Below are 14407 nucleotides of genomic sequence, written 5' to 3'. Positions count from 1 at the left end.
GGAGTATGAGCACAATAACTTTAGTGAATAACCCCAAAATTTTCAAGATAGGAAGTGTAGACACCCCATTTTTGCACTCTTCAGTCTTTTTGCAGCACTTTGAGCTTCAAACATGCTTCAACTAACCCCATGGTCGACTTGGGGGTATTTTTGGAATTTTACAAAAGTTGGGGCCTCAAGGATCCAAAACCATATGTATGTAGAGCCCAAAAAACCAAACCCAATGATGCCAAGATCACCCAAGTCCAACACCGTTTACCCCTTCATCTTTAGACCCAAAGTTGGAACCAATTCCGATCGTCAGATCGGAGTCCTTTTGACCCTAAACCACATTTCACACCAAATCAGAAATCCAAAACTATAGGTATGTAGATCCTGAAAATCCAAATCCAACGACACCAAGATCACCCAAATCCAACACCGTTTACCCCTTCATCCTGAGGCCCGAAGCCGAAACCGATTTCGGTCGTCCGATCGGATTCATTTTAAACCTAATCCTCATTTCACATAAAATCCAAAATCCAAGACCATACGTACGTAGAGCCCAAAAATCCAAATCCAATGAAACCAAGATCACCTGAATCCGACACCGCTTACCCCTTCATCTCAAGACCCGAAACCGGAATCGATTTCGATCGTCCAATTGGGATCATCTCTGATCCTAAATCCTAACCCCCATAAAATCTGAAATCCAACCTTATAGATGGATAGGGCTCAAAATTCCGAGTCCAACGGTACCAAGATCGTCCAATTCTGACACCATTAGCCCCTCCATCTTGAGACCCGAAGCTAGACTCAATCTGGGCCCTCCATTTAGAATCATCTTCACAATAACTTCGAACCTAGGGCATTCCACGACCCAAAACTCCCCTAAGCCTCTACAAACATCTTAAAAATCTAAGATTTGACTAACTATGGCTTCCAATCAATCAAACCAATCACCTAAATTTGGAATGTCTAGTTCACGTAAATTGGTCAAATCTTTCACTCTATCTTGATTGATTGAGAGAATATCTCATAAATCTGTCTTGACAGCCCATTATCTCAATCAATATTCCTCCAAAAACCATTCAAACATCAGCCATTGATCTCCCTTATCTTCCATCTCAACCCTCCATTCCCCTTTCAAAAAATCTATAAATACCACCCCTTTCTCACATCCAAAACACACAAGAAAAAACAATTACTCTATACTCACTAGTATAGAGAATACCCCCTTCACGTCCAAGAATTCCCCCATTCACACTCCCCACATCCTTCTATCCCACCATATCAATCTTCAGTCTAAGAACCCCCTAGCCACATTGAAGAAGAAAGTCGAAGCATTCTTGAAGTTGCAGAAATGTTGAAGACATCCAACATAGTTTATTGGGCTACATGAACAATACTTTCTCATTCCTCGGGCCAAATATATCTGCTGCTAAATGCATCTCTCTTACCTCTGGATCAATCATATCGATCTTGGGTTGATTTGTTTGATCTGCTTAATTGTTAAGGATTTATTTTATCGGCTTTATCTAGTAGTCATATGTTTCTTTCAAAAGCTTTCTACAACATCTTTATTATTGGTTTGATCGATGATGGATTGTTTTCTTTTATTTTTTTAGTGTTAATCAAATTTCTCAATAAGTCATTAGTTAATTGATTTGCTTATAATACGGGCATGCATGCATATGTTAAATTATTGCAGTCTTCATGTGGTTAACCGATAGTGCTTTCTTCTTTTATTTGTATGTATCCTATTTTAATATTCTCTTGTCGTAATTTGAGCCTTTGTCAATTTGTTATTTTCTTAGGATTTCACTTTTATCATACACCATTAATTTGTTTGGGTTTATATATTTATTAGCCACTTTTACTTTTACACCACTTAGAAGTTTTTTTGCATAGAAAATCGCTCAACATCTGAATTCAGTTTCCGTCTCATGCATTAGAGTAGTTAGGCTTACAAGTTTTAGATAGTTGCATTTTAGTTTTTTTTTTTCAAAAAATTCCAACCATAGGTTTGCTTAGGTTAATTTTCATTTGATTGCATCATCATCAAATCAGCAATGTGTAGTTTCCTTTTCCTTCTTTTAGATTAGTTTCTCCACTTAAAAAAAGGGGTATTAGCAAATAAATCCATCCATTTCACATTTTTTTTTTATAGCAAGCATGGTTATCATCTCACTTAGAACATTGATTATGCTCTCATATTCAATAATCATCTCATTTTCATCATCGTTTTAATAGGCCAATTAGTCATCATTCTTTACCGAAGGTACTTCCTAAGAACCCCTTTATCATTGCATTTAGCATACCTAATTACTCTTCCCATCGTTTTGCATTAGAGCCATAGGTCACTTAATTAGCCTTCATGGGTTTCATTAATTATTCAATTTTGTCATTTTCTCATCCATATTCTTGGATCGTAGTTTATCAAGTCTTGTCTTGCACCCATCTTTTTTTTTTTTTTTGCACTGTAGAGGGAGTCAATCTTTGGCATTAACTTTTGACATTTCTGCACCATGTCCGATTAGATAACTCATGCATGATGCATTTGATTCATAGTCTATCATAAACACAATATAAATCTCTTTTGATTCAATTTTCCTAATTCCCTAACTTCCAATTCCAGTTTTGCTTTCCTTAAGAACATTGTTTGCCCCCTTAGACACTTGTTTCATTTCTATTCATTCTTTAATTTAGTGATTGAAGTTTTTTTTTTATTAGTTTTCAACCCCAAAATTATGAAAACTTCCTTAGAATATTGGTGAAGTAGAGGCCGATTCAACCGGGCATGTGTTGGGTGCCTAACACCTTCCCACACCGTACCTTAGTCCCCGGACCCTAAGATTCTCATCCCCATTGGGTAACGAGTCACCAAGAAAACGAAATGTTTTTCTTGAAAAATACTGGGTTTTCCTAAATTCCTAATTCCAAAAATTTAGGTAGTGATTCAAAACTTCATACCCAAATCCATCCCCCCCTCCAGGTCAGGTAGCCACAGGAAGTAAAGTCCTTTTCAAAATATTCCATAGCATTACCTAATCAGATTACTTTGTTGTGAATATCAAATCAAAAGTGAGGATATATTCATGGAATTATTGCACAAGTTTAGGCACTTCAACATGAGAGCGCATAAGCTAGATCTAGGTATATTGTAAAAAATATCAATAAATAAGATAAAATATTTATAGCCACCCATACAAGGTAAATGGTAAGGTCCCTACACATCAAAGTAAACAATATTAAAAAGAATAATTGATCTTTTATTGCTTGCAAGATAAGTGTTCTTACAATGCATTGAAAACTCACAAGGCTTGCAATGTAGATTCGCCAGACTTATTCCTTTAAATAATTTTGAAAACAACTAACTCAATGAAGAAAAAAAGATAAATGACCTAGACGATAATGACATAACATAACACTACTAGTGAACTTTGAAACAAAAGCAGTTCTTTGAGGTTTTACTTGGTTCTACTCATGCATGTCTAACAGATATATCTCATTCACCTCATGGCCACTCCCAATCACCTTTTGAGATTTCATGTCTTGAAAAATACAATATGAAGGATAAAAGGTCATATTACAATTCGGGGATTTAATTAAATTACTAACTTAAAGCAAATTGATATTAAGTTTAGGCACATAAAGAATAGATGATGTGGTCAATGCATGTGATGTCTCCCTTTCATGCGATAGGGGCAAGAGAGCCATCAGCAAGGGATATTTTGTCTTGATAGAAAAGGAGTTGGTAAGAAGTGAATATGTGTAAAACATTAGCCATGTGATTAGAGGCACCATAATCAATCATCCAATGGACTTTTTAAGTACCTGAGATAGAAGCATGATTTGTAGTGGCACGAATACTTAACTATGCATATGTAAAGGAAGGAACTATCTCTGATGAAGTAAATGTTGTAGACTCCAAATGATTGATTATTTGACCATACTTCTCATATTCAACCTTGACAACTACAAGTTGCTCTCCTATTGACTTCTCACCATTCTGCCCCTACTCACTCTGTGAGGAGGTGGCTACATTTGCATTTCCACCTTTTTCCATTATTTCTTTCTCGAGTCTGATAGGTATAAGAGTTGGGTGCATCTTCCAACAAGTATCTTTAGTATGTTTAGGTTTTTTACAATACTCACAGATAACATATTTCTTTCCAGTGTTGATCTTCAACTTCATCCCGACATTAGCATAGTGATCAACCTGTGGCTCTACAAATCTAACCTGGCTTCTGCTCTCCTCACTACTCACCGTAGAATAAGCTTGAGACAAAATCACCTCATCCTTTGCCAAAACATTCTGCCTCATCTCTTACCAAAGAGATTTCAATATGAAGAAGTAGACAGTTAAGGGCTTTGCCCCTATCTTAGGTTATTCACATCATTCTTCAATTTGTAGGCTCATGCAACATTTAGCTTTTAAAAATAGGTCTCCATGACACTATCTCATACTTCCCTTGCAGTTTCCATTTACAAGTAGTGTTGACTAATATGTGGCTGCATAGAGTTCACTAAACAACCCACTACTGTATAGTTTTCCTGCATCCACCTTTCATTGGTAAGGTCATCTTCCTCTGGTTTCTTCCTGCTCTTGGTAATGTACATCCATTTCTCTCTACTAAAGACATGTATTTTAATTGATTGAAACCAGACTAAATAATTGGTTCCGTCCAACTTCATAGTAATCATTTCCCTAACAGAGTCTCCACAGTTTCCCCATGTCTAAACCTAGAATTTGTGAGATATTTGGCTTCTTCTCTAGTTTGCTCCATTGAGTGAATGAATGCAAATGAAAATCAAATTAAGGTTTTACTATGCTAGATTTTCTATTTCAAGGAAAAAATTGCTTTTCAATCACCCAAAACTAGGGTTTCACAAGACCCAACAGGATAGGAGGCAGAGAGAAAGTTCAATTACTCCTACCAGAGGTTTCAGAACTTTGTCCAACACAAGCCACCCTTAATATAAATTAAAGATCTCTCCTTTGATCTCCAAGCACCAGCCTCAAAGTGTCTCTAGGACCTACAATAAGATTTCTCCAGTTATCTAGGGCTTTTGAGAAAAAACTCCAAGAACCTACCTTAGACTTCAACTAAGGATGAAAGTCTTTACAACACCTCTCCAAAAACCTTCCTAAGGGCTACATAAATTTCTATTTGATCAACCAATCAGTTTTCCATACACACAGTGTATGGGCTAAAAAGGAAAAAAAAATGTTGAAGGTGAGAACTCGTTCTGATATCAAGTTGTTAAACACACATGCAACAATCTAAATAAAGAAAAGAAAATAGAAGAGAAGAAGCAGATTGAAGAAGATGGAAGAGAGAAAAGTAAAGGAAGAAGAAGAAGGAGAAAGAGAGAGAGAGAGAGAGAGAGAGAGTTCTAAAACTCTCTTTAGTCCTTAATGATCTCTTTTATTCTTTCGTTGTAAAAAATAAAAACAATTACATGAGTGCCCTTAATAGGGCATCTATCACCAAAGACAACAATAAAAAACAATAATAAAAACATGCCCATAATTAAAGCTCACTACCTACTAATACAAGTTAATTATAAACATAACTTAAAAGAAAATTAATGAAACTAAAGCCCATTCCGATAATTGCATAAACTTTTGTAGAGCAGAGAAAAGGCAACTTCAAACACTTAAAGAGGTTCTTCGGAAATTTGAGGAGGTATCAGAGAAAAAAATAAATTACTCCAAATCAAGAATGTACTTTAGTAGAAATGTGCAGCCAAGGATTAGAAAGATATTGTTAAGGGTGATGACAATCAAGCCTTTGGGGTGTAGTGACAAATACTTAGAGGCATACATATACAGTTCACAAAAAAATCAGTTACAATTTAAGGAAGTTAAAGCAAAAATACAAGCAATGTTGGGTGCTTGAAGGCAAAGCTACTTTCACAAGTAGGGAGGACAACATTGATTAAAGTTGTGGCACAAGCAGTTCCAATCTTTTCAATGTCAATTAACTTGGTCCCAAATAAAATACTTTCAAAGATTGACAAAAATCTTAGGGATTTTTTGTGGAAGGGGGAAAATAAGGATGGGATAAGGTATACCATAGCTTGGGACAAATTGTGCTCTCCTAAAAAGATAGGTGGTTTAGGATTCAGAAGAAGTAAGGAGTTCAACTGGACCTTGTTTAGTAAATTAGTATGGAAACTATTGTCTGAACTACAAGGATGGTGACCAAACTTCAAGTGTTTATATGGAAACTCTACTGGGAGAGTGGGGGGTATCTTAACAAAGGACAAAATAAAACCTAAACTCAAGGAGGAAGAGAGGATGTGCATTATGTGTAAATAGGAAGAAACAACAAAACATCTCTTATTTCATTGCCCTTATGCAAGGGCAATTTGGTGCCAGGCCCAGGCCCAAATAGGAATAAATCTTGATTCAGTTTCAAACCAATCCATACACATGGTGATAGAGGAATTAATGGTGGAATAATACACCACAACTACAAAAGGTCAAGAAACTTCAAGTGCTTGGAATAATTTGTATAATTTTCAGATTAATTTGGGACAACAGAAATAGGGGAACGTTTGAAAATAAAATAGTAAGGCCAAAAGATTTAATTTCATAAACTCAACCATATCAATAGGTTCAATCCAGAAGGAGACCTCAACTTGACTTTTGCAGATTTAGAATGAACAACAAAAACATGACCTCTGGAGCACATCAAGGCATCTCAAAATTTACACAGGTGGCTCTTACATAGAAACAAGGGGTAAGGCTACCTTTGGTTTTGTGTTGTATGCTCCAAATGATAGTATCTTATATGCTACAACAGATAAATGTGTTGTGGCAACTAGCCAATAAGGAGAACTCAAGGCAATGATTGAGGCCGTAATTGTTGTTAAAAGGCTGGAACACTAGAAAGTGGCACTACAAGAAAATCAGCTTTTAGTGACAAACAAAAACGTCATTATAGATAAGAAATTTGTCACTAAAAAGCCTATAGTGACAAACAATCAATGAAATTATCTATAACATATGATGATGAATTTAAAAATCTATCATTAATTTATAACATATAGTGACGGTTTTGTACGTCACTATTATGTTTTACTTTAGTGACAAACATTTTGTATTTGTCACTAAAATATTATATAGTGATAGATATATTCATCACTATTATATTCTGTTTTTGTGATGACCATTTTGTGTCCATCACTAAAATTTATATAGTGACATATGTTCGTTACTATTGCTATATGTTTTAGTGGCAAACATTTGTACCCGTTACCAAAATATGTAATAGAGATGAACATGTTTGTCACTATAGATAACTATATAGTGACGAATTTATAAATATCGTCACTAATATAGTGGTAGTCAATAATTGCGATTGCCACTAAATCTCTATTTTTTATACTTGCCAAAATAACCTAAAATTTGTTACAAATAACCTATAATTTAATTTTAATTGGTTATAAATCTCAATTATCAAAGAAACTTGTAATTTTATTCATCTAAATTAAAATTTAAATACAAAATAACTTGTTTTTTTTTTCTTGATAACCTTTGGAACTTTAGTCTTACAAGAAAAAAAAAAAGACAGAATTTATTTTGATTAGTCTACATGCACAATACACTGTAGTCTTTGAACTTTCTTCCTCTTCTCATTTTCCCATCTTGTGCCTCAATAACATAAACACTACATAAAGGTTTTTGAGGCTTGTTCAGGTTCTTCTATTGGAAGCGAAGGAATCATGCTCTCCTTTTCTTCCTTCAGTTGTTCCCGAAACTTTGTTTTTATATTTATTTATTTTTTTTTGGGGGGGGGGTTGAATAGTAACCTCAAAATTATGCAAATTTTCCCGAGTTACCTGATTATGTATCAAAAAGGTATCCAATCTACTAGCATTAAAATGAGAGAAGAATAAAAAACTTCAGGTTAAAATAATTCTATTAACACTAGAAACTTGTGAACCATGGCAGAAGTTCATGGTTTCCATATAGATTTAATGCCAAGAAACCTGTGGTTTGTGATGCAACTACATACACCAATGGAACTAAGTGGAGGAACCAAAAAGCTCTTTTCCAACTCCTTAGGAAAACATATCTGCTGAAATACATTACAAGAGAATGACACACTAGTATAAGGTAAGGCCCTGGATGTGGGGTTTGGACTCCAACATCCATTACTAACCAAGTTCCCCATTTCAAAAGCCAGGATCAATCATTTAGTGGGTCATGTATGGAATTTTATTTTTATTTTTTTCATCAAAAATCAAAATGAATGCATAAAAAGGAGGCAATCCAAACAATAACAGTGGCATAAATTTTACTTAAGCACAATAGAGAACACAGTAAATAACTGGTGGCTCCCTTCATGTAACCAGCAGATATGTTTTGGTCGTGAAAACGCAACTCCTTGGATTGACTAATGTTTATGTCTTCCATCATAAAATATCACAAAGAAATCATTCCAACACCAATGTGAAAATTCCAAATCCCACTGAAGAAATCATTCTGGTTTAAAGGACAACGGATCATTCCAACCACAAGGTGATGTCCAATTACCCACATGTTAACAAAGATTTGAGAGACACCTTGAATGGTGTATTTCATCACTGAGCAGGTGTCAATGGCTTGGAAAAGGAGGAATGGTGCAGGAAGGTGCAATTTCATTGTCTCTTTCACACAAGGATATATTCAAGAATGGTAAATGGCACAAATCAAATCAAATTCACACAGGCTCAGTCCTCAAGATCATAAATATGATAAAATGTGTAGGAATAGCAGAAAAATGACTTCATATTGGATGCTTAGAAAGTAAACTCATTTAGCCAAGTTCATTGTTGGTCTCCCATGAAAGCCACTTGAAATGTGGCATATCTGTCAATGGGAAAAAACAGGATCAGCAAGCTCTCAAGCTTGAATTTCCATAAGAACTTCTGGGCAACAATTATTAGTAGCAATAAAGGACAAGCTAAGAGGGAGCTAATATTCTCAAGCCCGATAAAATCACAATCCAAGAACAAGCCTACGGATGGAAAACAAAATGAACTACCAATCTCAATCTCAAGTGCCTATATATTTTGTGCAAGTCCCATTTGAGTAAAGGCTCTATGGGCATCAACTAATCATGTTAAGCCCATCATAGGCTTATTAGGATGAGGTGTATCATGCCATCAGACTTGTCTGATCAGGTATTTTAACATTTTGAAAGCCCCTAGGGTCCCATTCTGAGCTGTGCTCAATGTTTTCAATGGCATATTTATCCTTGTAGTCTAATCTAAAGTGTTTTCAAAACTTTAGAGGCAAAAATGTGCTAAAAGATTATTCTCGAGCAAAGGGTTTCAGTATTAATCATTATTAGGACATTAGACCTAGTGGGTGTTGGGAGTGTTTTGTTTACAGCAGATCCCTGCCTAAGTCTGCTAGCGGGTTCATGGTTGCCATAATGAGAGCGCTCTCGTATAATCACCACCCACCGACAAAAACAAGGGTTGGGTGGTTGGGTGGTAGCTCTCGTCTCTCGAGTTTCTAAAATCCATTGTCCTGTACTCCATGGACGGACGGACGGACGGACAGCCCACTCCACAGAACTGTTAATGCTACTATAGCTGTTGGCCTGTTGCCTCGCAAGTCGCAACTCACAACTCTCAAGTACCATACTGATCCTCGTGACACGCGCGTAGACTCCCATCAATAACTATTCAAACTCTCTTCCCGCCTGAGAGATCCCTTCCACCTCCTTCACAATTCACAGACACAGTCAACGACAAACCACAACACGACAATTCCCTTTACTTAACGTTGGCCCCACTTTCAATAACTAAAACTCACACTTCCCTATGCCATTCAAATTTGAATTCCAATTTCTCTCTCTCTCTCTCTCTCTTGAAATCTGAATCTGTGTGATATCTTCTAATGCAGTTATAGAACTTCAGACAATCTTTGCCATTGACCCCAGCAGAAACCAAAATCTAACAACATCCCAAGAAGGCAAGAATCCAGCCCTTCCAGTAGCTTTCGTCTCCGGTCCATAACAATTAACAACCCCTTCAGAACCTCTCTCAGCCCAAGCTTCTCTTGCTCTGCCATGACTGCTTTTAAGAAATCTTCATTTCCCCGCCAATCTTCATACAATTCGCTCTATGTCAATCCCCTCAATGAAATCAAGCACACCCGGAGCAGTAGTGAAGGGGACCGCAGCAATGGTGGGGTGCTCTGCCATAAGATAAACCAGAATCTGGATAGCCCCTCACATGACAAGGAAAATTCCACACCCAACAAGGAGAATGTTGTGCCCAATGTCTCCAACGGCAAAGAGAATTCAGCAACGGAGAAGGGGGGTTTTCTTAATAAGGGTAAACAGTTGCTTGATGGGAGAACTCCTCCTTCATTGGGACCCAAGAACAGGATCTTGAGGCCATCTTCCCTTCAGCTGTGCATGCAATTGAACGAGCCTGATACGACATTTGGGTTGAAGCTCTGGGACCCATTAGAGTCTGATAAATCCAACTCGTCAAACATGTGGGACTATTCAGATTCGGAAGCTGCACCTGCTTCTTCTTGGTCTACTCTGCCTAATAGGTTAGATACCCTCTTATGGATTTGCTCTGTACGTTATTAGTTCTTATTTTTTCTGTTGAATGGAAATTAGACTTGTGATTAATGCGGTTGTGGTGGCACTTTCAGGTCTTTGTTGTGTAGGCCTTTGCCTTTGGACGTAGGGAGGTGCACTTGTGTTATAGTGAAGGAAGCCTCAGTAGAGGGATTGGATGGGGGAACTCTCTATTCACTCTATACCAATGTGAGATCTCTGCAACCTCAATTTTTTTTCTGTAATTCTGGCTTTAAATGTAATTCCTTTTTAACTAAGGAAATTTTCTGTAGAACCCAACTTGACTCTAGACGCTCACACTACTAGGCTGTTTCTCTTTAAAACTTGGAAAACAGGAGGGTCGCGGAAGACAGGATCGAAAACTAGCTGTGGCTCACCATCGACGGCGAAATGGACGGTCTGAATTCACAATAGCTCAGAATACAAAGGGGATATTGTGTAGATCAGATGAGACTTTCTTAGGGACTGTAGCAGCTAACCTCATGGGATCAAAATATCAAATATTAGGCCAGGTTCATTTTACTTCCTGTTCCTCGTGTGCGTTGAGTGTAGAATAAAGTTCATCTATGTCATTGCAAATGTTCTTTCTTTTAAACTGAAAAACTAAAGAGAGATGGCCTGTCTCTAAATTTCAAGATTACCCATTTGATTGCAGGGTAAGCCGGTTGATTCACTGCAGAAACAGTCTAAGTTATTGCTTGCAGTAGTAGTGTAAGCCAATCTTAATTTTTTCTTTTTTCTTTCATTTTTCTGTCTGTGCTCCTTTACTACAAACACATAAAAGAATTTTTTCAATGGAAGCTTTACTTATTAGTACTTGCTCTGGTTTTGACAGATATTCGCCTACAGTAACCACCTTAACAGGAAGTTACAGAAGCATGAGAGCATGGATACCCAAGCACCAGTCTATGCAATTAAAGAATACTTCTCAGGTATGAGCATAGAGAAGTAGAAAAATGAGACTAATTCTAGATGTTTGAAATTTTGGGGCCTGGGCCAGCCCACATCAGGCTTGGAAATTTGTGGGATGAACAGTCCAACTGTTGAATCAAGTAAATGACTTAGATGATGTTTGGCATTGTGGAATTTATCTGTGGTTGCTTTAAAGTATAACCAACAGTGCAATACATGCCAGATCCTTTAACATTTGTTTGGTAAAGATATAGGTTGACTAGGCATTTAAAGTGTTAAAGGTGTTTGGTGAGACAACTCAGGAGTCAGAAAAGTGGTTTTCTTTTTATTTTTCAATGTGCACATCATATGCCTTCCCAATCTAATGTTTTGTTGGCTTTTATGCATAAGCAGGTATGAACAGACCCAATTTTTGCCCAATTATGCCAAAATTCTGATGCGGCTTATCAATTAAGTGTAGTGGAGTATAAACTGACAATGCCAAACACCTTCTTTGGTAACCTCATTTCAGATGTATTAAATTAAATGTAGTGGAGGGTAAACTGACAATGCCAAACACATTCTTTGGGAACTTTTCATTTCAGAAACATCAAATTAAATGTAGTGGAGGATAAACTGACAATGCCAAACACGTTCTTTGGGAACTTCTCATTTCAGAAACATCAAATTAAATGTAGTGGAGGATAAACTGACAATGCCAAACACCTTCATTGGAAACCTCTCATTTTCAGATGTATCAAATTATGGGTGCTTCCTTCCATTCATGTATGACATTCATGTGTCCATGGTGTCTACTATGCTAGATGAAATATTTGATTAATATGTTTTAGATCTACTCAGAGTATGTGCCCAATTTCCACGTAGTTGTTAAAAGCTTTATGCAATAATATATATATATTTTTTTGTAGATTCAACATATTAACGGACTTCACAAGGACTGGGAGGGGAAATTAAATAAAGTCCATCAACTCTTCTCAAGAGTTCCACATTACAACAGTGTAAGTAAGCGTGAAAACATCTGAAAAATATTATGATGGAAATACCTTAACTATTTTTTGACTGATTTCTCTTGCTCCTTTATTTGGTTTGTGATGCTTCTTCAGATTTCAAAGAGATATGAATTAGACTTCAGAGAGAGGGGAAGAACCGGACTTAAAATCCAAAGCTCAGTAAAAAATTTCCAGCTGACAATGGAGGTAACATAAAATTTCAGAACCCAAGAATACCGCTAGAATAGAAAGAATGAAGCATATTAATAGACCTTGGATGAATTACCTTCAATATCATGTAAATGTGTATGTCTATGTGCAATTATGAAACAGATGATTTTGGAGTCTAATTTGTGTTAAATGAATCAGGAGAATGGAAAACAGTCAATTTTGCAGCTTGGAAGAGTAGGGAAATCGAAGTATGTGTTGGATTACAGGTACAAGTGTGCAATAAGCTTTCCATATCTTTGTGTCCATGTTATGGGAAATAATAGCTAATGTGACAGGTGAATCTGTGCATATGTTCTTAAAGGAGGAAACTGAAATCTAAGTAGTCTTTTTGTTCTGTGCAGATATCCACTAACTGGTTACCAGGCGTTCTGTATATGTTTGACATCTATAGATTCAAAGCTCTGTTGCACAATGTAATAAGAAACAGCTATCCCTTCTGTAGTTCAATCTCTGAACACAAGTTTTTGTTCCCTGATTTTAATGGTGCCCTTGATGGCACAAAACGTCCATATCTTCTCTATGTATAATTGATGCGGCTCTGAGATATCCAATAGATCAGTCCTAGTGAATGCAGAAGTGGGAAGGAGAGATTGTATGTTATTTTCATTTAGGATGCTGAAAGACACAAAGAAAAGAAAAAGGGGCAAGTCTTTAGACTGCAGCTCTTGAATTGTTCTTCCACTTAAATTTTGCTTATACATCAACTGTTACTTCTGAATGCCAAGATTTCATGTATGCATTTATCATGCTGTCAGTTGAATGATGATCTGTTATTTCTGATTAGCATTCACCAGATTACCATGTGACTTTTGAGCTTTTCTAAATTCTTGCTTTACATATGCTCTAAGCTTCTAACTTCTCAAGGTTTGACATTGTCAGGTTAACACATTGAATTAAGGAACGATGGGATTTATCTGTTTTCTGATCCTGTTTTACAGAAACAGGACAAGTCACCTTTTTTTTATTATACACGCTTTGAAGATAAAAGGTCAGGAAAACACTTAATGCTCTAATGGTTCTCTTCTCCTGTTTGAAATGTATTTCTTATAAAATAATCAGGTGAGAAAACCAAGAGTTGTTAGAGCTAAAACCTGCTATCAATATTATCCTTGATCAAGGTTCAAATTATCAGTATGATATGCCCCCTATCAGGTGTATTCTGTTGTATCTTTAGGTGCACGAAACTTGCGTAGTCTTAAAACCGAAATTTGAAAAAAACAAAAAAAAGTATCTTTAGGTGCCCGAAACTTGTGCATTCTTAAAACTGAAATTTGAAAAAAAAACAAAAAAAAAAAAAAGTAAAAGGCGTGGTTCAAAGTGCTGATGTATGGAACTTTGCAGTTTGCACCACGTCCTTGATAATCTTTTATAAGGTATGGTTTCCAGCCCAGTACCAACTGTTTTTACTCCAAAATGTAGCTTCTAAGCCTTCTATCAATGCAAGAAGGAGAAGACCAAATTTAGCAACAGAAACTTTATTATTATTATCAAGAAAACAAACCATAGTTAGGCAATTAGCTAATTTAAATCCAAAACTATAAAAAGCCAATGCAATCTGACTCATTGCCAGTTATGATCCTTCCATTCTGAACTGACTGTCATAAGTTTAACATTGTCTAAGAAATGTCATGGGGTATTAAATATGAAAACTGTTTAGGCACTAAAATAGCTTCAATTTCCAACGGTATGGACAAA

General features: G+C 36.4%; 1 protein-coding gene across 1 annotated transcript; it reads left to right on the top strand.

The window, feature by feature from the left end:
• The first annotated feature begins 9692 nt into the window (after positions 1-9692).
• TLP8 (tubby like protein 8) lies at positions 9693-13399 on the top strand. The gene is made up of 9 exons (XM_088957473.1): positions 9693-10549; positions 10655-10769; positions 10916-11092; positions 11236-11291; positions 11416-11512; positions 12401-12490; positions 12596-12688; positions 12851-12918; positions 13054-13399. The coding sequence occupies exons 1-9, from the start codon at positions 10056-10058 to the stop codon at positions 13127-13129; spliced, it is 1266 nt and encodes a 421-aa protein (XP_088813599.1). The 5' UTR covers positions 9693-10055; the 3' UTR covers positions 13130-13399.
• Positions 13400-14407: the final 1008 nt, after the last annotated feature.

This window comes from Nelumbo lutea, chromosome 8 (assembly GCF_056320005.1).
Source record: "Nelumbo lutea isolate HS-2025 chromosome 8, American lotus-T2T, whole genome shotgun sequence".
NCBI lineage: Eukaryota > Viridiplantae > Streptophyta > Magnoliopsida > Proteales > Nelumbonaceae > Nelumbo > Nelumbo lutea.
This window is presented reverse-complemented; position numbering and strand designations above follow the sequence as displayed.

Excerpts from the sequence above, each read along its gene's own strand:
- TLP8 (XM_088957473.1), top strand. The coding sequence starts at position 10,056 with ATGACTGCTTTTAAGAAATCTTCATTTCCCCGCCAATCTTCATACAAT. Across the intron at positions 10,550-10,654 it reads TGGTCTACTCTGCCTAATAG|GTCTTTGTTGTGTAGGCCTT; the intron begins GTTAGATACCCT and ends TGGCACTTTCAG. Across the intron at positions 12,491-12,595 it reads GAGTTCCACATTACAACAGT|ATTTCAAAGAGATATGAATT; the intron begins GTAAGTAAGCGT and ends ATGCTTCTTCAG.